The following is a 22,947-nucleotide window of genomic DNA, read 5'->3' as shown; positions in this document are numbered from 1 at the left end:
TGGTGTTTTCCTTCCGTGTCTGCAGAAGTTTTAACTACAGAGTGTTTAATGCAGGACTTTTCAGGGATGGGGGCAGAGGTCAGGGACCAGACAGCAGGGAGCTGTTGTCCGCACAGGCATGAAGGGGCAGTGGGAGCTGGGTGGCAGGAGCCCACAGAGCTTGGAGCCCTGGAGCAGCCAGCGAGGAGGCTTCAGAGGGACTTGTGGGCCAGCCTCTCTGCTCCACCGGCTGCTCTTGCGGCGCCCCCCAGTGGCTGAACAGGTAGGGTGTTGCATAGGGCCTCATTTCTGTAGCTGGATTTAGAGGGGCACAGGGGACAGCCCCGCACACATTCTTCCACAGCGAGAGCTTCTTTTTCTGGTCTTGCATTCAGCCTGATGTCTGGACTTAGCCCAAACTTGGGAGGCAGCCCTTACGAGATCTAGGCCACTTTGTGTAACTGCAGTGTTTCACCTGTCCTGCTTGCTTTTTTAGTATGAAGGAGTCCTCTTCCACCTGTTAGTGCACAGGGTTTCTAGTGGCCTGAGGGCCAGACCGGGTTAGGTGTTGAGTCCCCTGCTGCCCCTGAGGCCCAAGGGCAAGCTCCCTGTGGCAGGAGGCCTTACATTTGAGGAGGAGCTGGTGTAATTGGATGTCTGCATTTTACTTCCTTGGAGGCTTAGTCAGCCAAGTCCAGAGGACAGTGTCAGCCCCTTCTGGGGTCAGGCAGGTCCTAATGCCCTTTGCCATTTGCTACTGTGCCCTGTGAAGTAGGAGAGTCGACAAGGACCTGCAGGCCTGAGCCCCACCCACACAGTCTGCTCCAAGTTGTATTCTCACAGAGCTGGTGGCTGGCTTCCTTGAGTCAGTGCCCCAAAACTGTTGTGAGTTCCTCCCTTACACCCTCAGTCACGGGAGAGGGTCTCTGCCCAGGAGGAAGGTGGCTCAGCTCCCTCTGGGGAATGGGGAAGGCTGTGACATTGGTCAGCCTGGGGCTGGAACTGGGAGATGACCTTTTCTCTGCACCCCTTTGGGTTTCCTTTCCTTCTGACAAGCACAGTATTAATTTGTTAAATTATAGAAGCAAAAAAAAAACAACAGCTTTAACAGGAGTGTGTTTAAAAGAGGTTCTAGTCCCCGCGCTCCTGCCTCACCGCAGGTGGAACTGGAAGACTTAGAGTAGGGCTGAGAAGTACCAAGCAGGCGCTGGTTGCAATGCCAGTGGACCACAGGCCCCTCTCAGGATTTCTTCCCTGCATTCCATGGTTGAGTTTTCAATAGTGACCTCTCCTGCCCGAGTAGTGGCTCTGGTAGGGATTACAAATTGCTGACCCAGTATCCATCCTTCCTTGCTTTCTCACTAACTTCCCTATTACCTTGAGAAAGGTCCTTCCTACCTTTATAGAACACAAGGATAGGTGGTCATGCATGTAAGTGGATGGTGTTGGGGGGGGACTTCCAGGAAAGATACTTCAAAAGGGGGTTCACCTGGCAGATGGAGTACCCCTCCATCTTTTCCCTTCTTCCTGCCTAAAACTTGAATGTGATGACTGGAGCTCTTGCAACCATCTTGAGATCATGATAAGATTCATCTAAGGATAGGGAGCTAGCAGGAGCCTGTGTCTTTGCTGACATATCAACCCTGGGCTACTGGTATTTAGCAATTTTTATGTGAAAAACAAATAAAAAACCCTTGTTGAAGCCATTGCTCTTTGGGTTTTTCTGTATTTTCAACTGACCAACCCATAAATGGTTTCCACATTAGGGAGTTTTCACACACCTTCTTAGGTAGCATTCCCATTTTAGGCCTTGAGGAAATCAAGGGTTAGAAGTAATCTGCTGGTCTTTGTTCTGCCAGCAGAACTGTTAGATGGCAGTTCCACGTTATCTTTTTACATCTTTATACAAGAGGTGGTCTTGTTGAGGGCCACCTGCCTGCCTGCCCCCTGCCACCCCAGGGCTGAGCCCCTCAGATTCACTCCTAGTCAGCCCTTGGCTGTTATTCCAGGTGATTTCTTAGCGGAAGTTCACTGCCAGCAGTCTTCCTTTGGGCATCAGTGCCTCTCCCTCTCCTTCCTTCTGCCCCAGACCAGACGGGCAAAGGGAGCCGTGTGTCTGGGTTTCCTCCAGGCACAGCCGCCCCACTATTAAGGGCCAACGTTGACCCCAGGTCACAAGGGACATGTGACCTGTTTTCCCTGGTGCTAGAGAATGGGGATGGGGGCCAGGGACAGAGACAGGGACCAACCCACCTGTGGACTATCTGGGTGGCCCCACCTGTGGCTAAAAGCTCAAAGCATCTCTGTTTGAAATTTAAAGGATTGAAAATCAAATAAGCATAACAAGGCTGAGAGGCAGGCTTCTGGGTCAGTCGCAGTGGGAGGAACGTGTGCCCTGGAAGCCACCAGACCTGGGGTGGAGACATAATTAGCGACTGCTTCCCCTGTAGCATGGGAGCCGATGGTGCCACTGTTAGCCCCAACACTGCCCTTTGGCTGTTAGCAGTGAAGTGCGGTAGAGAAGGGTCTCGGCTCCACAGCCACATCCTATCTGTCGCCTGCCTTTATAGAGTGCACCTGAGAAAGTGAACGAGTGTCCAAGAGACAAATAAACGGAGGTCTGTTGTGATGTATTTTTAAAAATCATTCAAATTTAATTATGCTTTACTTTTAAGACACATATTTTTCTTTAAAAGGAGTTAGTCAAAGAGCCCTGAGTATGCCAACCCTGAGCTGACTCAGCTCTGCCCGGGCCTTGCCTGTCCGAAGCTTTGCTCGGTGCCCTCCAAAGCTCCAAAGAGCATTCCCCTCTGAGCCCCACCCGTGTACCCTGCTTCGTGACTTGTGGCTTTAGCTGTGGGGCCTGGGCCACTGTGCATGGCCCTGGTGGGCTGGCCATCTTCCCACCTGAGTGAAGGGAGGCAGAGCTGTTTCTTCGGAACATGGAGGCAGCTCTCCACTGACCCTGAATTTCTCCTCTGGCCTCATGCTCCCCCCCTGCTGTTCCCTGCCAGCCTGCTGTATCACCCCGCAGTACCCCACATCCTTGAGTAAATGGCCCCACACGGAGCACAGCTGTGTATTCCTGACCCAGCCCCACTCTCAAAATCAGGTTCCTCCTGCAGTATGGTGAATACCATAGGGAGACTCTTCCACGGCCCCTGTGCAGAGAGAGAATGGGACGAGAGCATCCACCCAGGGCCTCATCAGCCCTGGGCAGAGCCCTTTCCACCTGCACACTCACCTGTTCCACCCTCGTGGTATGATGTGGGCCCCGCCCTGGAGGCTCCTGCTGTGGGAGAAGGGTGCCCCCTTGGCACCTGGGTGTCCCTGCAGGGCCCCTGGGACTGTGAAGGTGATCCCTGGTAAGTTGGTCCTTTTGGGCAGCACCTGGAACCAAAGGCTGAGTGGCCCAAGACCTGTGTTCTCACACCTTCCTCCCCAGTGCAGCCTAAATCCCTTCCTCAGGGCAGATCCCAGGACTAAAGTTGTCTCCAGGAAGGCTTCCTGGGTTTCTTTGCTGGAGGCTCACAGGTGGTGTGCACAGGCCCCAGAGCCCACCAGACCCTGGTGGCGGCACCCAGGGCACGGGGCCTCCCAAGGCATCAGACCCTAACCTTGTTTTCAGCCTTCTCAAGATCTCCACTTATTTCCAAACTGTCCAGACATAGCTGTGGTCGCTTGATGTGTCCCTGTTGAGCCAACATCTCCCCCTTCACAGGGTGGAATCCAGGTTGGGAGGGAGCCCCCCCAGTGCCACACCCAAGACAAACCCTTCTCTGCTGCCCAGCGGCTGTGCCAAGAGATGTTGGGAGATTGCAGAAGGGTCAGGCTGGGCAGTGTGTCAACCTCCCTGTGTGTCAGCCTCCTTATGCTGGCATTTCCCTGCACCTCAGGCATTAATGGGTTAAAGTAGAGAAGCTCAGGGCAGAGTCTGCACCCCTAACACCCCCGCCTCCAGGTACCCTGGTGACTCATGGGGTTCACGAACCTTGATGACCCGGCCTCGGAAGATGCTCTCGTCCAGCTCCACAGCAGCCTGGGCTGAGCTCTCAGTAGCAAACTCTATGTAGGCATAGCTGGGGTGAAATGAGGGCTGATGAGGGCCCACCCCCAGGTCACCCCTGCTGGGCAGTAGTACCCTGGGGTGCCCAGCCCCCTCCCCAGCCTCCTTTCCAAGGCCCCGCTCTGACCCTTTGGGGTGTCCAGAGAACTTGTCGCGCAGGATGGTGACCCGCTGGACATCCCCACAGATGTTGAAGTAGGCCTCCAGCTCCTCAGCAGTGACCCCGTAGTCTACCTGCCACAGGTACGGCCTGGTGGGGGTGCTCCTGCAAAGGCCTCACCCTCCTGGGGCCTCCTGCGTATGTTTTCTTGGTAGAGAGGGTTTGGCTGGAGCTCAGGGTGCGGGAGGTAGCCAAGGCCTCTGCCCCCACCCCTGTTGGAGGTGGACTGGAGACTGAGATGACCCCTCATGTGTTAGGTGACACCCCCATGTTTATTTGGCCTGTGCAAAGGGTGTATGGCTTTGTAAAGTGAAATCTGTTGCCAATGATTGACCAACTGGGAGACTTCAGGTGGAAATCCCAACTCCCAGCTCCCACTGGGGGCATCAGAACACTTGACAACACAGGCCCACAGGCCCTTCCCACCTCTTCAGCCCTGCCCTCCTGCTTCTCCCCTCAGGCCTGTGTGGCTTTGGGTTTGCTCCCGTGTGTGTCCCCTCCTTTAATCCTCACAGCGAGGAGGAGGCAGCAGACCTGTAGCGGCCCCTGAAAAGGCCCAGCTCACTCCCTTGTGCACTCACGTTGCCCACATAGACGGATCTGCGGTCCATTTCCACCTTCTCCATGGGGATCCCAGAGCAGGGGCAGCCTGTAGAGAGAGCAGCCTCAGGATAGGGTGGGCCGGGCTCTGGGCAGCCGCTAAGGGCAGGCACCTCCCGTTCATGGCTCATTCATTCCTCACTCCTGGGAGAGAGGTTGCCGCCTGTTCTAGGAGGACTTACTGTCGCCTGCCAGGCCAACACTCCTTGTGAGCTGGCCCGTTCTCAGCAGCAGCTCCCAGCCCATCCTGATTTATAGAGGGGGAAGGGGGCTCAGAGCCACATGCCCAAGGACTCGAGGGCCCACCCACCCACCCTGGGAAAGGGCCTGCCTGGCCTGCTGGCTCCTACCTGTCTTGGGATTCAGCACCTGCTGGGCCAGCACAGACCTAGCTGCCTCCTCTTTTTCCGCCTGGCCCTGCGCCCTGGGCAGCTCTAGCCCCTGGGCCTGCTCCATGGCCCACAGCTTCAGTTTGATGGCCTCCAGCTCCTGCCAGCACACAGCCCCAGGCTGAGCCCCAAGGCAGGACACCCCCAGGCTCCTCTTGAGGGAGGGCAGAGGGAGGGCAGAGGGAGGGCAGAGGGAGGGCAGAGGGAGGCAGGCCTGACCCCAGTGGCCCTCAGAGTTGTGTGCTGGGACCTTCTCGAAGCGAAATGGAAGGCCATTCGGACTTGGGCCACAGAGAAGCCCCTGTAATCCTCCCCCAACACACAAAGTCCCCTCCAGGCCAGAGAAGCCACCCTGTTCCCTCCAGCCTGTGCAGGGATGGGCATCCCCACTACCCTCTTCCAGGCAGGGGACAGTGGCCCTCTCACCTCCGAGGTTGGAGCTGCAGTAGTTCATCTCCTGACCCCACCCCCTGTCCCCATACACAGGGTGCCCTAGGTCCCCGCCCAGTACCTGCCCAATGCTCCAAGCAGCTGTGCTTCATGAGGCTAATACCTGGTCAGGCACTGAATGCTCGGCCAGGTCCTCCCTCTCCAGTAGAAACAGAGGGAAGCCTGCATCTTCCTCGTTGTCCCCCGCTTTCCCAGTCTCCTCCTCTTCCTTTTTGTCCCCACACTCTGGCTCCAGAGGGGTCTTCTCGGTCCAGCTCCAGGCTCCCCAGCCTTGGGCCTCAGGGTCGGAGGAAGCCCTCTGGAGCCAGGCCTCAGTGGGGGGTGAAAAGAGAGCATGGTTGCAGAAAGGCCACATAGCGGATGAAGTAGAGGGCAGAGCAGGCGAGGCCTCCGATGCTTACTTCCACACCAGCACCTACTGGCACCCTCCTTGGGTTTCAAGGCCTGCTGCTCCCACTAAGCACTTAAAAGGCCTCCAGCTGCAGCCAAGCTTCCAGCCCTGGCTTCTGGGCCCTGAGGAGTCAAAGGCCGTGGATACCTCCCCTCCCCTTCTTACTCGCTGAGGCAGGCATCTCTAGGACACTCAGGGTGGAGAGACAGGTGCAGCTGAGGCGGAGCCCAGGGGGGCCTCCCTATGTCAAGCTCAGCCAGGCTTGCTCCGAGGCCTGAGCTAGGGACAGTGACAACCCAGGAAGCTCACTGGAGTTGCCAGTCCACATACCTAGGCCATTGTTAAGATGACACAGGCATGAACAAATTATCTGAGTGCACAGAAGGAGGAAGGATGGTATATGGGTTCAGAGCAGGCTTCCCGGAAGAGGTGGCAATTGAGCCAACCTTGATGGACTGGGTCAGGTAGAGCCATGGCCAGGGATGGCCTGGGCAGAGGGAACAGCTTGAGCAAAGGCCTGGAGGGGTGAGGACAGGGTGGTTGCCCAGGGGTCAAGGTCTACCTCTGTCCCTTCTCCTGACCCATCCATCCATTCCCCATGGACCCTCCCCTCCCCCCACTCCCATTCTGGACCAGCTTTTAGGTAGGAGCCACTTAAATGAAGCCAGAATCCTGCTCTGGCTATAGGACACAATGGTTGAATTATGTGCAGGTCAGGTAATGGATACTGGGCACCTGAAGGCAATTTATAAAGCCTGCTTCCGCTGCTTCTCCTGCTCCTCACTGGCTGCCCATGGAGGGAAGCTGCAGGCCCATGTCCCTGTGTGCCCCGGTCTCCTCCCTCTGCCCTCGCCTGGCTCAGTCTTGGTGGAGCTCCTGTTGTGGCTTTTCTGTCCTCCTGACATATTTATGGGGGGCCCCTCTAGAGTGTTTCCCTATTCTAGGCCATAGCTGGTAGGTCCAAATTGGGCCAGTTGGGGTCTTTTCCCTGGGCACTTGGAATTGGGGAGGGGGCGTAGTTGCAGGCGACAGTGGAGCTGCGGGTGTGAGGGAATGAGGCAAGTGTCCTGGAAGTGGGGACATTTGTGGCTCCCGCCCCAGCCCTGGGAAGCCTCAGGCCCCTGCCTTTTTGCCGGACTCCCCCTTCCCTACTTCTCCGGGTTCTGTCCTCACCTCCATTGGGGCCGCATGGTGTCCCCTTGGCCCCCAAGGGAAGGTGGTCTCCAGGCAGTCTCATGGCCCCTTGGCTGAGGTGCTGTATGCGCAGGCCTCCCAGCCCAAATGCAGGTCCTTCTTGCCTCTCCCCTTTTCCCGTCTCCACACAGCTGCCCACACTTACATGTGCACGACTCCAGGGGGCACTATTGCCACTATACTGCTGCTTCCAGGGAGCCCCCCTGATTGTTCCTCCTCCTTCTTGTGGCCACTGCTCCTGGGCCTCACCTTCCTTCTGTCCTGGGTAAATGACATATCCCTAGGTCTCCCCTGGCAGGCCAGAGTACCTCAAGGGCAGTGCCCAAGTCTGCACCGAGGATAGGGCTTCAGCCCAAGGCTGGCTGGACATGGATGGGAGTGCAGCCACTGCCTGTCTTCTCCCCTAACGCGAGGCAGTTGGTTCCCTCCCTCCTGTGGGCCTGAGGCCCCGTGGAGGGCCTCTGGTCAGGGCCTTCCCCTCTACCTCCACGTGGGAGGCCGGACACCACGGTGCCGCGTCCAAGCTGAGAGCCGCTGGACTCAGGCCCGGCCCCCGGCAGCCTCCCTGTGAGCTCAGACCTCTGCAATGGAAAAGCGCTGTCATCCCACTCTGTGCCGAGACTGCTGACACACCAGGCCCAGCTGGGGCTCCCGCCAGCCGCCTGGCGTGGGGACAGCCTCGCCCCCACACTGGCCTTTCCAACGACGCCTTTCAAAATACACCATGTTCCAAGCCTGGGCCTGAGTATTAATAACATCCCTCCCCCAGGGGCCGCCCGTGAACCAGGAGTGCCGAGTACTGGGCACCCGACTCTGGACGGGACCTGCCCTAGGAACTGGGACACCATGGCTGACACCCTGGCTCCTTGGGATCAAGGTGTCCCTTCCCTTGGTATCTATCCTCAGCGTCTTGTGGGAGGTGCCCGGCATTGTCACAGGCAGTGGGGCTTGGGGCCCATGAAGCCATTGGAGCCATCTTGGGGTCCAAGGTCATCCGGATCACCTTGAGGACACCTTTGAAAGTTCACCATACAGGAGGCTGGGGGTGGACTGAACAGGGGGTCATCTGCCCATGTCCCATACACACTCCAACTTACATCACACGGTTGCACACTCACTTGGGGCAGGACGTTGTCTTTCTTGCTTGGAACTGAGAAAGGCCCCAACACATGCTTGGTGATAATGTGTGAAATAGGGCTTAGCCGGAGTCGCCTGGAACTCAAGCAGAGGCAGAGCCGTGATGGCAAATGTTGGCTTTATTACACGACACAGAGGTAACTGACGTGACCTGAAGTGTAATGTCTTACAGTGTCCAGGTCAAACAGAGTACATCAGAGGACACGCGACAGGGACGGCATGCCACGGATCCTACACAGCGCGAGGAAAACCCGTTACAGGAAAACGACCCAACACTCACTGTCCAACTCCTTTTGGGGACTTTAAGAAATAAAAAGCAGAAAGAGGGAGAAAGAAGAAAATCAACACATTCTCCACGAGGTTGTGCGAGGCTGTGCTCCAGCCCCATTCCCACGGCCCGAACCCCTCGGCCTGCGAAGGATGCAGTGGGTGAGCCGACGGCTGGCCTGGCCCGGCCCCTTGTCCAGCTTGGGAGCAAGGGTGCCCGATGCCTTCATTCTAATATTTTAAAACCAGGCTCCAGCTTGAGTCCTAACATCGCGTTACTGGTACAAGGGGCCTTTGGGTGGCACTCCAGGGGCCAGCTGAATTGAAACAAAAGGAACAGAAGCATGCAAGATGGTGTTTTCTAGAACTTTGGGGGACCAGTACAGGTTGTTGTCACAGACACCCAGCTCCCCCAGGCCTTATCCATGAGGTGTCCAGAGAGCAGACAGGTCCTCAAGGTCCAGCTCCTGCACCCCCTATGCTTTCCTTCTCTTCCCTCTCTCCTGACAGCAGAACTATAACCCAGGACCTTGATCCCAGCCCCATTTTTGGAAAATGCCCTATGTGGCATGGGAGCCTGGTGGCCTGTGAAAATGGGTCTCTGGGGCTTGGGAGAGCTGGGCAGGGGGCCTCTACTGGGCCTCTAGGTTCCCGGGAACATCTATCACCATCAGCCAAATTCAGCCTGGGCAGGGCCTGTTCCTACATTATTCAGATCTCTGAAGAGTTAATTCCCAGCTGCCCAAGACTCCATGATGGAAGATGAGGGTGGGAGTGGGGCAGTGCACCCATGAGCACCCAGGGAGGTGAGGGGCTCCAGGAGCTGGGTCTGGAGGGAGGCCAGCATTGGGCTTTCTTCCCTTCCTTTCCTGAGGACACTTCCTTGGGGCAGTGACCCCTGGAGACAAGGAGAGGGCAGGGCAGCCCCATGCCACAATGTCAGGGTTTTGCTAGGGAATGTGCTCACACTGACTGGTGGCTCTGGTCACAGGGTCCCTGAGCAGGTATGTGGGCCAATTCCCAACTTACACTCCTGGTCCATGGCCACCACACTTGCCAGGTGGGCCCAGACTGGGCAGAGCTGTTGCTAGGACATTGGTCCCATCTGCCCATAATGCCTGTAACAGACTCTTATCTGTCTCTGGAGTAGGTCTAGAACAATGGCTGCAAGGGGTGGCTGTGCCCATAGGCAGGTTCCTTCAGGGCAGCTGGGGTCACAGAGGGGATCCAAAGCACCCTGGAAACTTTGGAATATGGAGGGGTTGGTGGTGCTACTCTGGGTTCAGTGGATGCAGAGGTGGATGGGTAGATGGACTGAGGCATGGGTTGTGTGGGCAAGATTGAAGGATGGATGGAGACACACGCATGGTGTGTATAGGGGCAAATGGTGGAGAGACAGGTGGGTGGTAAAAGGATGAATGGGGAGGGATGGGATCAAGTGATATTTGGGACAGAGTAATGAATGGATCGATGGATGGATGAGTAGATGGGTGGATGAATGGATGGATAAATGGATAGATGGGTAGACAGCTGTATGAATGGATGGGTGAGTCAGAGCGTGGATAGGTGACTGGATGGCCAGAGAGATGACTGGATTGCTCAGAAGGATGAACTAATGGAAGAAGAGACTCAATAAATAATTGTAGATGGGCTGAGGGATTGGCAGAATGATGGCTGGACATGATAGCTACAGTGGGCTGGGACAGGCAAGATGGGTGGATGACAGAGACAAGGCTTTGGTGTCATTTTGAAGATATATTTGGAAAAATTGGCAAACAGCAGAAAGTTAGAGCCTGAGCTGATCCCTCTCCACTATGTCCTTGGGATGAAACCAAAACCAACACGTCCTTGCCCCTTTCCGGTCCATCTCCCTCTGCCGTTGAACCTCTTGGGGCCCTGATGAGTAACCCCACTTGCCAAGCCCACAGGGCAGCCCCCTCCCCACAGCTCTTGTCCCACAGCTCTTACCCTCCTGGACCCCTGAGACTTTCTGCAGCTTTTCTCTTTGACCCTGGTAACACCCAAGGCTTCCCTGTGTCCTGGTGAGCCTGGGGACAGGGACCCTCTCTATTCAGATGAGGTTTGGGGTGTGCCAGCCAGTCCATGCATGGAGTGCCAGGCACTGGTCTTTGCCAACAGAATATCCCCCAGACACCACCTGGGGATGGTGACACATCCTAAGAGAAAGACCAGCCTGGGTCCAGGGCAGGAAGAAAAATAAGGAGATGGGAGGGGGGGATGGGAAATGTTGAGGGTCACACACCAGGATACTATCCACATGGGGGAGAAAAAGAGGGGTCCAGGTGTTGGCACCCATCCTGATGTCCCTTCCCTGTGGGCTGTGGGCTCTAGCTGCCGCCTTCCTGCCATAGTTTTGGCCTTAGAACAGGAGAGGTAAAGCTGCCATTTTGGTTTGATTTGGAGGGAAGGAGTCTCTTTAAGCAGCCACATCTCACAGAGCTTTTGGGTCACCTGTGTGGTGGTGGCCTGTGGAGAGGAGACCCTCGCATGCCACACCCCTGGTCAATGGTGTATAATAAGCTCAAGAGGTACCAGGGCAGGGTGGCCTCTGAGCAGAGAGCAGGAGGCTAGATCCCCTCTCTGTATACGGAAGGCAGGTGCTCCAGGTGCAGATACAGGTGCTGCATGGACACTCATGTTTAACGCCACTAGTCCAACTCCTGGTGCAAAAGTTCTGCCCCCCCTGCCCCGAAGCTATTGATTCCATGTTTGGTTGTAAGGTCTTTAGCCACATGGGGCCTAAGCACAGTGATCAGCAAGAAGCACCAGCTCCCTAAGCATGGAAGGGAGCTCCATCGCCTTCCTCACAACTCCATGGACGGGAGGAGCGGGAGGAGCTGCCTACTCCGGCTGACACAGCCTTTACACTAGGTCACCCCCCTCTCGCCCACTCTGGGCTTGGCTTCCTCACTGCGAGCTCCCACCCCACCTTGCTGCCATCCCCTGATTCTGAGGATGCTCTTGGCCAGGAGGGGCTCTGTCCGTGGGCCTATGGCCAACCCCTCATGCTAGATTTCTGCAGCCCCACCAGTGGTGGCTTCTGGGTATATGAGATCTGGACGTGAGACCCATACCAGGATGCCTTTTAGAGATGGCTTGAGGGCACCCTCTTCCTAACAGCTGGGGTGGGAGGGGCTGTTCCACCTCAGGCCCTCAGCCAGTGGTCCAGCCCTGGAGGTTGGTCTGGCACTGCCAGTTGGCCAACGTGCCAGTGTCCCTGGCATACCTGCTTGTCCCCAAAGGGGGACCATGCAAGGGGAAGGGTAACAGAGGCCTTCAAGGCAAACCTGCAGGTCTCCAGGTGAGGGGCTGGCTCCTCCATGACTCTCTTCAGACCAGCGGCCTCACCCCCCAGTCCAGATGGCAGGGATATGAGTGACTAGGGGCCTTAGCCCTCCCCTGCCAGACCCCCAGCATACCCAGGGCAGACACTCTCCAGACACCCCGTTTAGCAGCACAACCTTGTGGGAACAGAGTCCAAAGCGCCCACCTCCAAGGGGGAGCAAACCCATTTCGCTGCACATCCGAAACGCCGTTTTAATAGGTTCAATATTTGCAAGAGAGAAAGACAGAAGGCTGGAAACATGACAGGTGGGCCTCTGCTGCCTCGAAAGCCCAAATCCCAAACTGGTCCTTGCTTTTCTGAAATCCACAAAAGCAAACCTCTGAGAGCGTGACAGACCCACTTACCAGGCAACAGAGATGGTGGCTGGAACGGGGAACTTTCTGGAGAATAAAATAGATCTATCTTGGAATTAGGTCTATTTCAGAATTACGTTTTCACTGGCAGATGTGGTTCAGGATGGTACCTGGTCTGTGGCAACCAGATGAAATCCATCTTTTCAATACTCAAAGAATGAATTCTTACGACTCCGAAAAAAATAACAGTAATCAAACAAACCCATTGCTCCCCGTAGGACCACAGTTCAGATTTCTTTGAAAATCGATTTCCTACACTTGACATACTTCTGCAGTTTCTCTTAATTTTTTTTTTTATTTGGCAAACATCTCTTCTTTATTATCATCATGAATATCATTATTTGGACCTCTGCAAGGACTATATACATTCACATTAACGTACACTATTGACTTCTTGCCTCTTGGTTGGGGCCCCCCAGGAACCCCGGTTTCAGTAGCTGGTCACTCTCCGTATTGCACTCCAGTCCTGGGAACTTCTTACAGCGACGCAAGAATATGCCAGATCATGGACCACGCTGCTGTTTGTTCTCCATTGAGTACAGGTGAGAATTTCCTTACTCCTTTATTTCCTCCTTGAGGTTGCTTGGGGGAGTTGAGTGGGGGAGGGAGGAGAGAGCTAGAGTGAGGGGACACCCCCCGGAATGATCAGCTGGACAGAAACGTGAGGTTACGCACAGCTGACTAAGTCTCCAGAAGGTGTGGCGAGGGCGGACGGTTCTTGTTTGTAGTTTTTTTTGTGTGTTTTTTTTTTTGTTTTCTCTTTTTCTGCAAAAGTGTGAAGAAAGAAGAGTAGGTTCAGGGGACACTGGGGGAGGGTGGCGGTGGGGCAGAGACGAGTTGGGTGGGGCGGCACTGAGGAGGGGAGAAGAGGTAGAGGAGGAAAGACGGAGACGCAGTCGGTATAGGCGCAGTTGCTGTCTCCCCGTGCTTTGAAAATCAACCCGAAAGATTGTCACAGTTTTGTTTCAGAATTATGCTCTCTCTGGGAAGGACACGTTAGCACTTTTTTTCACAAGTGGAAGAAATGAAATGTGATGAAAATTCACAGAGGGCGTGAGGACAGATGGAGGTCTCTTCCCCTGCGCACGTGGAGCGCGTGGCTAGGGTGCCCTGTGCGCACACGCAGACACTCTCACGCGCAGCGGGTGGGGTGCCGGTGGCTTCGAGACCCACCGCCCGGTGCCCAGCAAAGGCGCTGCCGTCTAGTCAAAAAGAAACAAAAGTCGCTTCTTGTTGGGCAAAACCCTCCAAACCCCAATATCCCAAACTCTAAAAACAGAATCAAAAGAAAAGACCAACATCTGAACAAACCCAAGAGTGGAGTAAAACAGTGAAAAAAATACTTTGGCAGTGACAAATTTTGGATTTTGACTTCTCGTGTTTGCTTTTTGGATTTCCTTTGGAGCAGAGGTGTGTGCGGCATCCTTGGCTGGCTAGCTGGCAAGGTAGTTTACAGGTATGCTTCCTTTACTTTTTTTAAAAAAACTTTTTGGATTTCTACTTAAAGCCAAAGAGTTTGACATTAAAGGAAAAAAAAAAAAAATCTGAAACCAAAAATGCTTCTTGGGTCAGAAACTGAAGTCTTTCTTACTGTCTTCACCGAATGGGCCACATACCCCTGGGGTAGTTTCGGTGATGCAGAGGCTCAGATCTCTGGCAATAAAATAACAGTTTTCTTTTTCCCTTTTTAATCAGAAAGGGGAAAACCCCCACAGTTTTCTTTGTCCATTTCTGAGTGGCTCTTTTGCCATAAAAATCCCCCAAAATTCTTCACTGAAAATATAAGCCACCAAACAATTTTTTTCATTAAAGAGAAAGTGTGTGAAAGCCATAAAGACAGAAAAAAGAGGGAGGGAGAGAGAGGGGGAGAGAGGAGGAGAGAGAGAGAGAAAAGGAAGGAAGGGCAGTGGACAAGCTGGTGGTGCTCCAGCCGGTGTCCGCTCTGTTGTCTAAAGCTTGGTGGGAGGTTCTGAGGATGCTTGAAGAGGTTGTCGCGTGAGATCGTCAGGTAGCTGAGGAAGTTGCGTTGAATGCAGTTTTTGTTGGTTCTGTGTTTTCTTTTGGAGAGAAGCAGTAGCAGCAGTGACTCCAATGGTCGGGCTCCCAGGGCCGGGCCAAGTGTCCGGCAGCTGGGGCTGGGCGGGGTTGGTGGGCGCTTGTCCGTGGGCCGAGCGGCGGGTCTGGGAGGGGTCAGCGGGGTGCGGCATCCAGCGGGCCAGGGGAGCCGGGGCGAGAGGGCCCCGTGGAGCCAGCTTCGCTGGGGCTGGCAGCACCCGTGGGCAGGCAGGGGCCCAGGCTGGTGGTGGCGTCCGGCTGTCCTGGCACCGGGTCGGCCACCACGGCTGAGGGCCCCTGCAGGCTCTGGCCGCACACGTGGTGGTGCTTCTCCCAGTCCTTGTGCTGGCAGAAGGAGCCGCAGTAACGGGCTGCGTTGCAGCCGCTGCAGGTCTCGCTGGCCTTGCGCCCACAGTTCCAGCAGCTCTGGATTGGGTGGAGGAGATGGTCAGTGTGGGCCAGGGCTGGGGCAAATCCCCGAAGTACCCAGCCCTGCTGCAGGATGGGGAAAACACCCTCTGAACAAACTGGCTTAGACCCAGCCAGGGTGTCAAGGGAGACAGAAAGACCCCAAAGTGCTACAGCTTGTGGTGCCTGGTGGTGACACAGCCCTTTGGCCGGGACATTTTCGGGAAATGGGCTAGCGCTACTGCATTGTATGACTTTAGCCCACCCCACATAGGTTCATGCTGGGCTTACAGCACCACAGTGTCCTCATGAAGGCAGGGAGCCATAGCCCCTTCCCTCTCTTCCAGGAAGCCCTCCTGCCCCACCAGGTCTCTCGTACAGAATGTAGGATCCCTGGAAGAACAAAGACTGCCATGCTCCAATGTGGGGTGCACGGCAGGCCTGCCTCGGCCCCATCCTTCCCCTACCGTTGGGCTTCTGCTCTCTTTCTGTGGAACAAACGTAACCCAGTTAGCCATGTGAATAGAAGGTGGGCAGGGACACTGGTGAAGGCCCCAGACTGTGGGATAGGAAAGTGAAACCTGCCCTGGAGAAGGGCCCAGGTGCCCATTTAACCTCCAAAGACTCTTGGACCCCAATACCGCCTGCTGTCCTTGGCTCACTCTGCTCGGCCACATTGGTTTCCTGCGGTCCTCACTCTGCCAGATGTGCCTGGTCCCCACTTGGCCTCTGTCCCTGCTGCCCCCTCCTGGGATGACACTGTTCCCTGATTTCGGCATGTTGGCTCACTTCCTCCAGGACTGCTCAGACATCACTGCTAGGGAGCCCTTCCTGATACCCCACCCTCCTTCCTACACAGGTCCACAGCCTGAACTGCACCAGGCTTCACGACCAAACACCAGCATGAAAATAATCTCAAGCCCTTTCTGTGGGTACATGTGTGCCAGGAGCTGAGGAGGGCTTCAGATGCCACGTGGGGTCTTTATGTGCTCCTCTTGCCTCCTGCTTTCACAGCTTAGAGACAGCATGAGCTTTGGCGTCCGCAAGCCCAGCTGCAAACAGATGCCCTGCCACTTCCTTGGCAAGCTATCTCCCCTCTGGAGCCCTCAGTTTCCATCTGTACAATGGGGACACCCACAGGACCCCCCTCACCAGGCCTGAGAGCTCACGGGGATACTAAGGAGGCAGAGCAGCCCTGGACCTGGACTTGGGGTGGGGTGTGGGGTGGGCACCTACCTCACTGGAGTCCTCCTGCTGGTTGACGACAGTGAGGGCATCCTCCGAGGCCTGCCGCCTGGCCTCAGCCAGGGCCCGCTCCATCTTGGCGCGCTCTGTGCTGATGAGCTCGTGGGCCTTCCGCTCGGCGTCTGACACAGCTTTCTGCAGCTCAGACATCGCCTGTCGCTTCACCTCATTCACTGCCTCCTCTGCAAAGGACATGTGGCTACGGTCACATGGGCCGGCCTAGCCAGGTCTCCCGGGCCTCCTGCCCATAACCCTGGGGGCTGGGCTTGTGCACAAAGGATCACATGCATCCCTGCAGGGGTGCACAAGCATCGTCACAGGGCAAATCTCCAAGCTTATCCTCTCCTGCAGTGCTCTCAAACTCTAGCGTGCAGTGGCAGATTCGATGCAGTAGGCCTGGGGAGAGCCCTAGAATCTGCATTCCTAACAAGTTCCAAGTGATGCTGTTGCTGGTCTCACCACCCACTTTGAGAATCACAGCTGTACTGTTCTGCCCCACAGACAGTCTGCCTTCCCCTGTGGCTCGTCTGGATGCAGTTCATGGAATGCCCAGTCCAGGGCTCTGCATTGTTATTTCTCCCAAACGCCCTCTGCTGTCCCCCCACGCTTGCCACTTTTGCCTGTTCACGTCTGAGGATTCAGCGCACCCTGCCCTCCGACACTGGGAACAATACAAACCCCACCCCCCACTAAGCCACCCCCATGGACCTTAAGGCCTGCCTCAGTTTACCTGGCTGTGCTGTTCTTGCGGCATGGTGTGTAAGGAGGCTAGGGTGGGGTTTAAGGGGCAGAGATGGCCCTCGAGCCTTCCATCTGAGTGTCTGCACGCTATGGCTACCTGCCCCCATGGCACAGCCCAAGCTCCACATGGTTGTTACCAAGGGTCCCATGAGGCCCCACTGTGGGCCAGATGGAGGTGAAGGGGACAGCCAAGGGAAATGAGGACCCCCGTCTTCCTGTCCAGGCCTGCCACCTGCCTGGATCTAAGCAGCTGCTGCCTGTTGGGCCCCTCAGCCTCCAAATCTGAGCTGGGACTCTCCACTCTCTCTTCTTTTGAGACCCTGAGATTGCCTCCCTCTAAATCACACTTCACATAGAATCTACCCACAAATTAAAACATATCTGGGATCCTACCTCTTCTCTGCACCACCACCAACCCTGAGTGCCCGCCTCTCTCTCTGGCTGCCCACGGGCTCCAGCTCCTGCCAAGCCCCTCCTCGATGCAAAGAATGTCCCCCACAGCACTGCCCTGTTGCCATGCTCAACACTACGCCCAGAAGGTCACGCGAATTCCAGCTCATATGAGAATTCCAGGCACATAAGAGAAAGTGCCTTTCTCATATGTGCGCATGTCTGTACACACTCATGTGCATGTTGGGACTGAGGCCCTCCCTGTTTTAGAGCATGGTGTTGTTCCCTGGGAGGTGATGGGTGGCAATCGTCCTACCCTGGATACTAAGTGCACTGTGATCCCTCCATAAGTCCCATCTGTGAAGCCCTGTGAACTTTGCCCTAAGCTGGAGGCCCAGTTGAGTCCAGACAGAAGCTCCTTGCAGACAGAGAGGGCAAGGGGGTCTGGATCTGTGGCCCCCAGCTTCCACCCTCACCATCCCTACTCACCAGCCTTCCTCCAGATCTCCTCTGGCATGTAGCTGGAAAGGGTCCTAGGCATGAACTCCCGGTGTATGTCTGAAACATAGGGGCCAGTGTCACGCACAGGAGGGGGCCACAAGGCCATGGTGTGCGTGTTCTTTTTCCTTATTTTTATTAAATATGTTTTTATTGTTTTGAGAGAGAGGGAGGGAGAGAGATAGAAACATCAATGAGAGAATCATTGATTGGATGCCTCCTGCATAGCCCCTACTGGGGATCAAGCCCGCCATCCCGGGCATGTGCCCCGACTGGGAATCGAACTGAGATCTCCTGGATCATAGGTTGATGCTAAACCACTGAGCCACACCGGCCAGTGTGTGTTCTTGGCAGGGGTCCCGAGGTAACCATGGGTGGAAGTGCTGTATCAGTTGCTGGGCTGGGAGCAGGGCAGCATTATAGACGGGAATGCTCTGGGCTGATGGACCTTACGTTCAACGGGGAGCTGGGCCCATCCTGAGCCTCTCTTGGTTCCCATGGTCATCATCCCGGGGATGAGTAGAGACCCATAGGCCCCCGGAACTCTGTCTGGGCTTCCTAGTGGGCCCAGGGCTCTACATTGTTATTTCCCCCCAAAGCCCTCTGTTATCTCACCCACACTTGCTACCTCTGCCCACTCACAGTGTGTTGAGGTCACTGGAGCTGTGAGTCTGGGCTTCCTAGTGGCTCAGGCAGTGTCTGTGCAGAGCAAGGAAGGCACCTCTTTTTCAAGTGAAACTGTTGTGAGTGGTATTATACTGCAGAATCTGTATGCGGGCTCTGCTGCCGTGGTCCTGGGAACCCCCTTCATGCACCCTGCAGAGCCCCCCCACCCGCGCTGCTCTCTGCATCACTCCCTCTGTCCCCTCCCAGCCCCAGCACACACCCAGCTGAGACCCCTCGGTTCCTGTTGAGCTGCTGAGGGGCCGGGCGGCGGTGGTCGAGGGGCCCTTCTTGGTGTCCTCAGCGTCGCTGTAGCGCCGAACCCAGTGGTTGAGCTCCTCTCGGTCAGCCTCCTGGCACCGGCGCAGCACGGTGAGTGACCGCCGTGTCTTCTCGGCCATGTCCATGATGCAGTTCAGGAGCTGTGGGCAGGTGGTCGGGTGGCCTAAGCATGCAGGGCCCGCTGTCCACAAGGTTTGGCCACGGGAGGCTTAAGGCAGGGGGCTTCGCATGGGGCCCTCCTCGAAAACCTCAGGTGTGATCTGCTCCAAGGAGCAGATGTGGCCAGCACCACTCTGGGGACCACACCTTCTGCTTAGGTTTTCCCCTAAAAGGAAGTAGTGGGGAGGGTGAACCTGGAAATGGTGTTGAAGGGGTCTGACTGCCCACACCAAGTGATCTTCTGGGAGACTCTCTTTAGGGGCAGAGAAGGAAAGGTTCTGGGGTTGACCGGATGTGGAGGGTAGGCTGAGATGGTTACTCCCAATACCCCCATGCTCCCAGGCCCTGCTCTTCCCAAGGCCCTGCCCTGTGCCCCCCCAGGTGGGCATAGAGCAAAGGGGAGCCCACCTGAGCCCTGTCCCTGCAGCCCCACAGATTGGGTAGAGCCCCTGGAGTAGCTGTGGCACCTGTGCCCTGGCCTGGACACTCACATTGTTGAGGTGCTTCCACTCCTCAGCCCACTCGCGCTCTGTGAGCCTGTGGTCGATCACTTCCTCTGGCCGTGACCCATGGACCACTGCAGGGGGAGAGTAGACGCTTAGGCCCCATCCCATGCTCCCAGGCCCCACCCTACACTCCCCAAGCTCCACCCCATGCTTCCTAGGCCCTTTCATGGGCTGTGCCCACCTGGGTAAGGTGGAAAGTGTAAAGTAGAGGACCCTAGGCACTGACCTTCTGCCCACTGCCCTGAGGGGATCAGGAACAGGCCTGGCCTCTAGTCAATGCTTGAAAGTAAAAGACCCATGTCCCCATCTCTTGCTCTGGCTTTGGTCACCCTTCCCTTCCCTTCCTACTTCCAGATCCCACTGTTCTCATTCTTTCTGCCCTCTGCTGCCAACCAAGGCTGCCTCAGACCTCACTTCTGGGGCCTCACCACTGCTCAGAAGCACTCAGGGCCTCTGTGTGTTGAGTGCCTGGCTCCAGCCCAAGCTTTACCACTTCCTCTCAGTCAACTGGACTCCTATGCATCCGTCAAAGCCCAGGTTACAGGCCCTTCTTCCTCAGCAGCCCTAGGACCTCAGAATTCCTTAAGCCTCATGTATCTCTGGTTGTTTGGTAATTGTATGTGCTTCTTTGTTTATCCTCAGTCCCTGCTACCCCCATCTCAATAGGCGGCGACAGTCCACAGGGCAGGGCTGGCATATCCCATTCTCTATGTCCCCTGGGCTGAGCTGTTGCTCAGCAAGCGCTCCAGCCTAACTGCTGGGTCTCAAGTGAACCGGTAACAACTGTGGACTCCTAGAAGACAGGGGGGTGAGGAAGCCAGTAGTCCTGATGATCATTCCCCATGGGACCTAGGACCCTCATGTTGCCTCTCCAGGCCTCAGTTTCCCTATCTCGCCTATCTCCGGGGTGTGTGAGAAGATTTTCAGGAGGTGCGTTGGTGGGGAGAGCCCGGGTATAAGCAGCTCTGCGCCAAGTGCTTTACACCTTTCATCCTGCATTGACCTCTGCTGTCATCTGCAATTTACAGATGAGAGAACTGAGGCTGCTTAAGGGGATGTGTCACCCAAGGTCACCCAAGGTCAGCCTGAGTAGAGCTGTGCCTTCAGCCAGTGGCTGGTATGGCTCCAGGGACCTAAACAATGGGGTACCCTTCCCCCAGTCAGAAACAAAACCATTGTGAGCTGTGCAATGAGCACCAGTGCCGCAGCATCTGACTCTCCCCACCATGGCTCCTCTTATAGTTTCTGACCTACCAAGTGCGCTCACCCCCACTGTTTTGGATGCCCCTGCCTGTGTTGGGTGATGCAGTGCCCATGAATGCTTTTGGGCTGAGGTCTCTCTAATTAGGCCTTCTTCAGCTCCTAAGGGTCTTCTGGCCCCATAAACTCAAAATACCTCCCCCAATTGCAGAAAGGGTGGGAAGTGGCAGCCACAATCTGCTGTCCACAGCCCTGTCCTGTTGCCCAAGGAGCCAGGGCCTTCGCCAACGCCCCAACCAAAATAGTGGCTGAGATCTGCCCGACAGCTGGCGTCTATTTTTGCATTAGCAGAAGCGGGTGGGAATAGCACCTGCCTGACCCGGCCACAGGGAGCCAGACGCTGTCACCTGCTGCCTGGGCAGGGGCCCTGGAAGCTTCCGCAGGGTGGGGGTGAGGAGACGGCCTTGTATGGAGTGAGGCCTCTGCTGACCCTGCCTCTGGGCCCTACATTGGTGCTCTGGGCCTCTGTCTCAGGGGCTACTGTTGTTGACTGTCCCCCAATACAACGGGGGCCCCTGAGGTAGGGCCTGGTCCTGTTCATCTCTGTCCCCTGTGGATGGTCAGTGGTCAGACAGACATGGCTAGAAGACTTTGAGCATGCCAATTACGCTCTCTGGGCCTCAGTCTCCTCATCTGTGATAGGGATGTGCTAACATATCACACACATATCTGGACATATCATGGCCCACTCTAAGAACTGAGTAAAGGCTACACTGCAAGCAAGAGGTGAGCACTCCACCCCAGGCTTGTCGCCGCTGTTATCAATAAGAGCTGGGCCACACGGCCCCCACTCTGCACCGGGTTAACTCCCTCAGTTCTTATATGACCAAGAGGGGTGAGATTCCTGTTAGAGCCAGCCAACAGAGGAGGAAACTGAGGCACAGAGGTCATGTGACTTGCTCAAGGGCGAACTACGGGGACTCATCGGAGCTCAGAGGAAAAGGCAGTCCTGAGCCCTTGCTCTCACCGTGAAACCCCTGCTCTCTTATGAATCTGGTGTGTTAGTGTTCATTTTCATCCCGCTCCACTCATGGTCAGTGAGGCTCAGTGGGAGTTCTCGAGTCTTAGGGGGTGTCCTTTTTCCCTCAGGGCACCTGGCCATGCCTGGGGAAATGCCTTGGAGGCAGGGGCTCCTGTGACTTGGGGAGCCTCACATGCTAGAACTGCCCATATATGGGTTCTTTTGGGCTGTCCTGTGCATCCCACCTGTGATAATGTGACTTATAGGAAATAAATATTTGGTCATTCAGAGGAACAAAATATCTCTCTCGTATATGGTCTTCATCCAGGGCCCCTGGCTCACAGTTCCCCAAACCTATCGAATTTCCTAAGTGTGCAGGGTGATACAGGTGTCTTTTGTTAATGGTAATGAGGTGACTTTGGAACAGGATGAGGGCTGGTTGCTCAGAGAACCAACCATGTGAGTCGAGGTTTGAACTTTTAGTACACCCGTGACCTCGAGGGCGGGGAGAGGGGCTTGGAGGTTGAATCGATTGCCAATGGCCAATGATTTAATCAGTCATGCTAGGTAATGAAGCCTCCATAAGACCTCAGAAGAAGGTTTGGAGAGCTTCTGGGTTGATGAACATGGAGATTTGGAGTGATGTACTAGGAGAGGGCATGGAATCTCCTCACCCTTTCCTCACGCCCTACCCTATACATCTCTTCCATCTGGCTGTCCCTGCGTTATAGCCCGTTATAACAAACAGGTAATACAGCAGTAAATGTTTCTCTGAGTTCTGAGTCACTCTAGTAAATTAATTGAACCCAAGGTGGGGGTTGTGGGGAACTCTGATTTATAGTGGTCAGTCAGAAGCATAGGTGACAACCTGGACTTGTGACTGGTATCTGAAGGGAGGGGGCAGTCTTGTAGAACTGAACCCTTAACCCATGGGACCTAATGCTATCTCCCTGTAGAGAGTGTCAGAACCAAGTAGGAGACTGTGTTGGTGTCCAAGGATTGCTTGGTGTTGTGTGTGAGGCAACCCCCCCGTGGAAATTGGGTCCAGGATCCCAATTTCTTGCCCTCCCTCTGCCCCAGTGGATGGTCAGTGGTCAGGCAGATCTGGTGGGCTCCCTTTTCTTGTCTCTATAAGGAGTTGAACATACCCGTACAGGGGCCAAGGGCAACTGAAGGGTATATGCCCAGCAGATGGCCAGAGCCCCTCAAATTGAGTCTGTACCTGCCTCAGTCCAGCCAGGACCCCAGGACAGGCACATCCACAATCATGCCCCCTGGGAGGGAAGGGACCTCTTGGGCCCTGAGGGTGAGAATGTTGAGCTGCCCCCTAGATGCCGGTCCAGGAAAGATGGCTCTCCCTCAGAGGCTTCCCAGCATAGCCAGTCAGGATGGGGATCCCCTCTGGGCCCTGGGGCCAGTTCCCTGC

The 22,947-nt window shown here is 55.7% G+C and overlaps 2 protein-coding genes across 2 annotated transcripts in view; both read right to left on the bottom strand.

Annotated features, from left to right (window-relative positions):
• Window positions 1-79: 79 nt before the first annotated feature.
• PABPN1L (PABPN1 like, cytoplasmic) lies at window positions 80-5,999 on the bottom strand. Its single transcript, XM_087827394.1, has 8 exons — window positions 5,748-5,999; window positions 5,156-5,294; window positions 4,787-4,854; window positions 4,173-4,279; window positions 3,971-4,058; window positions 3,224-3,369; window positions 3,070-3,140; window positions 80-294 (listed from the first exon to the last, which is right to left on the bottom strand). Exons 1-8 carry the CDS (start codon window positions 5,997-5,999, stop codon window positions 80-82), a joined length of 1,086 nt encoding a protein of 361 aa, XP_087683520.1.
• A 2,466-nt stretch (window positions 6,000-8,465) lies between these two features.
• The window catches only part of CBFA2T3 (CBFA2/RUNX1 partner transcriptional co-repressor 3), a 61,802-nt gene continuing 47,320 nt past the window's right edge, over window positions 8,466-22,947 (bottom strand). Inside the window, exons 8-12 of the mRNA XM_087827469.1 lie at window positions 19,286-19,371; window positions 18,577-18,775; window positions 17,682-17,750; window positions 16,053-16,243; window positions 8,466-14,834 (exon numbers count right to left, since the gene is read on the bottom strand). Of these exons, the coding sequence (XP_087683595.1) occupies window positions 14,544-14,834; window positions 16,053-16,243; window positions 17,682-17,750; window positions 18,577-18,775; window positions 19,286-19,371 (836 nt within the window). The 3' untranslated portion in view covers window positions 8,466-14,543. The remainder of the gene's footprint in view (window positions 14,835-16,052; window positions 16,244-17,681; window positions 17,751-18,576; window positions 18,776-19,285; window positions 19,372-22,947) is intronic.

This window comes from Miniopterus natalensis, chromosome 18, assembly GCF_054644295.1.
Source record: "Miniopterus natalensis isolate mMinNat1 chromosome 18, mMinNat1.hap1, whole genome shotgun sequence".
Lineage (NCBI taxonomy): Eukaryota > Metazoa > Chordata > Mammalia > Chiroptera > Miniopteridae > Miniopterus > Miniopterus natalensis.
Note: the sequence above shows the minus strand (reverse complement) of the source record. Positions and strands in the feature narration are given on the sequence as shown.

What these genes read in the sequence shown, in the direction of transcription:
- PABPN1L (XM_087827394.1), bottom strand. Translation starts at nt 5,999, where the DNA reads ATGTGGCCTTTCTGCAACCATGCTCTCTTTTCACCCCCCACTGAGGCC. An exon ending in AGCATTCAGTGCCTGACCAG is followed by an intron (nt 5,295 to 5,747) that starts GTATTAGCCTCA and finishes GTGTGCTGGCAG; the next exon opens with GAGCTGGAGGCCATCAAACT. An exon ending in GGTGCTGAATCCCAAGACAG is followed by an intron (nt 4,855 to 5,155) that starts GTAGGAGCCAGC and finishes CTCTCTCTACAG; the next exon opens with GCTGCCCCTGCTCTGGGATC.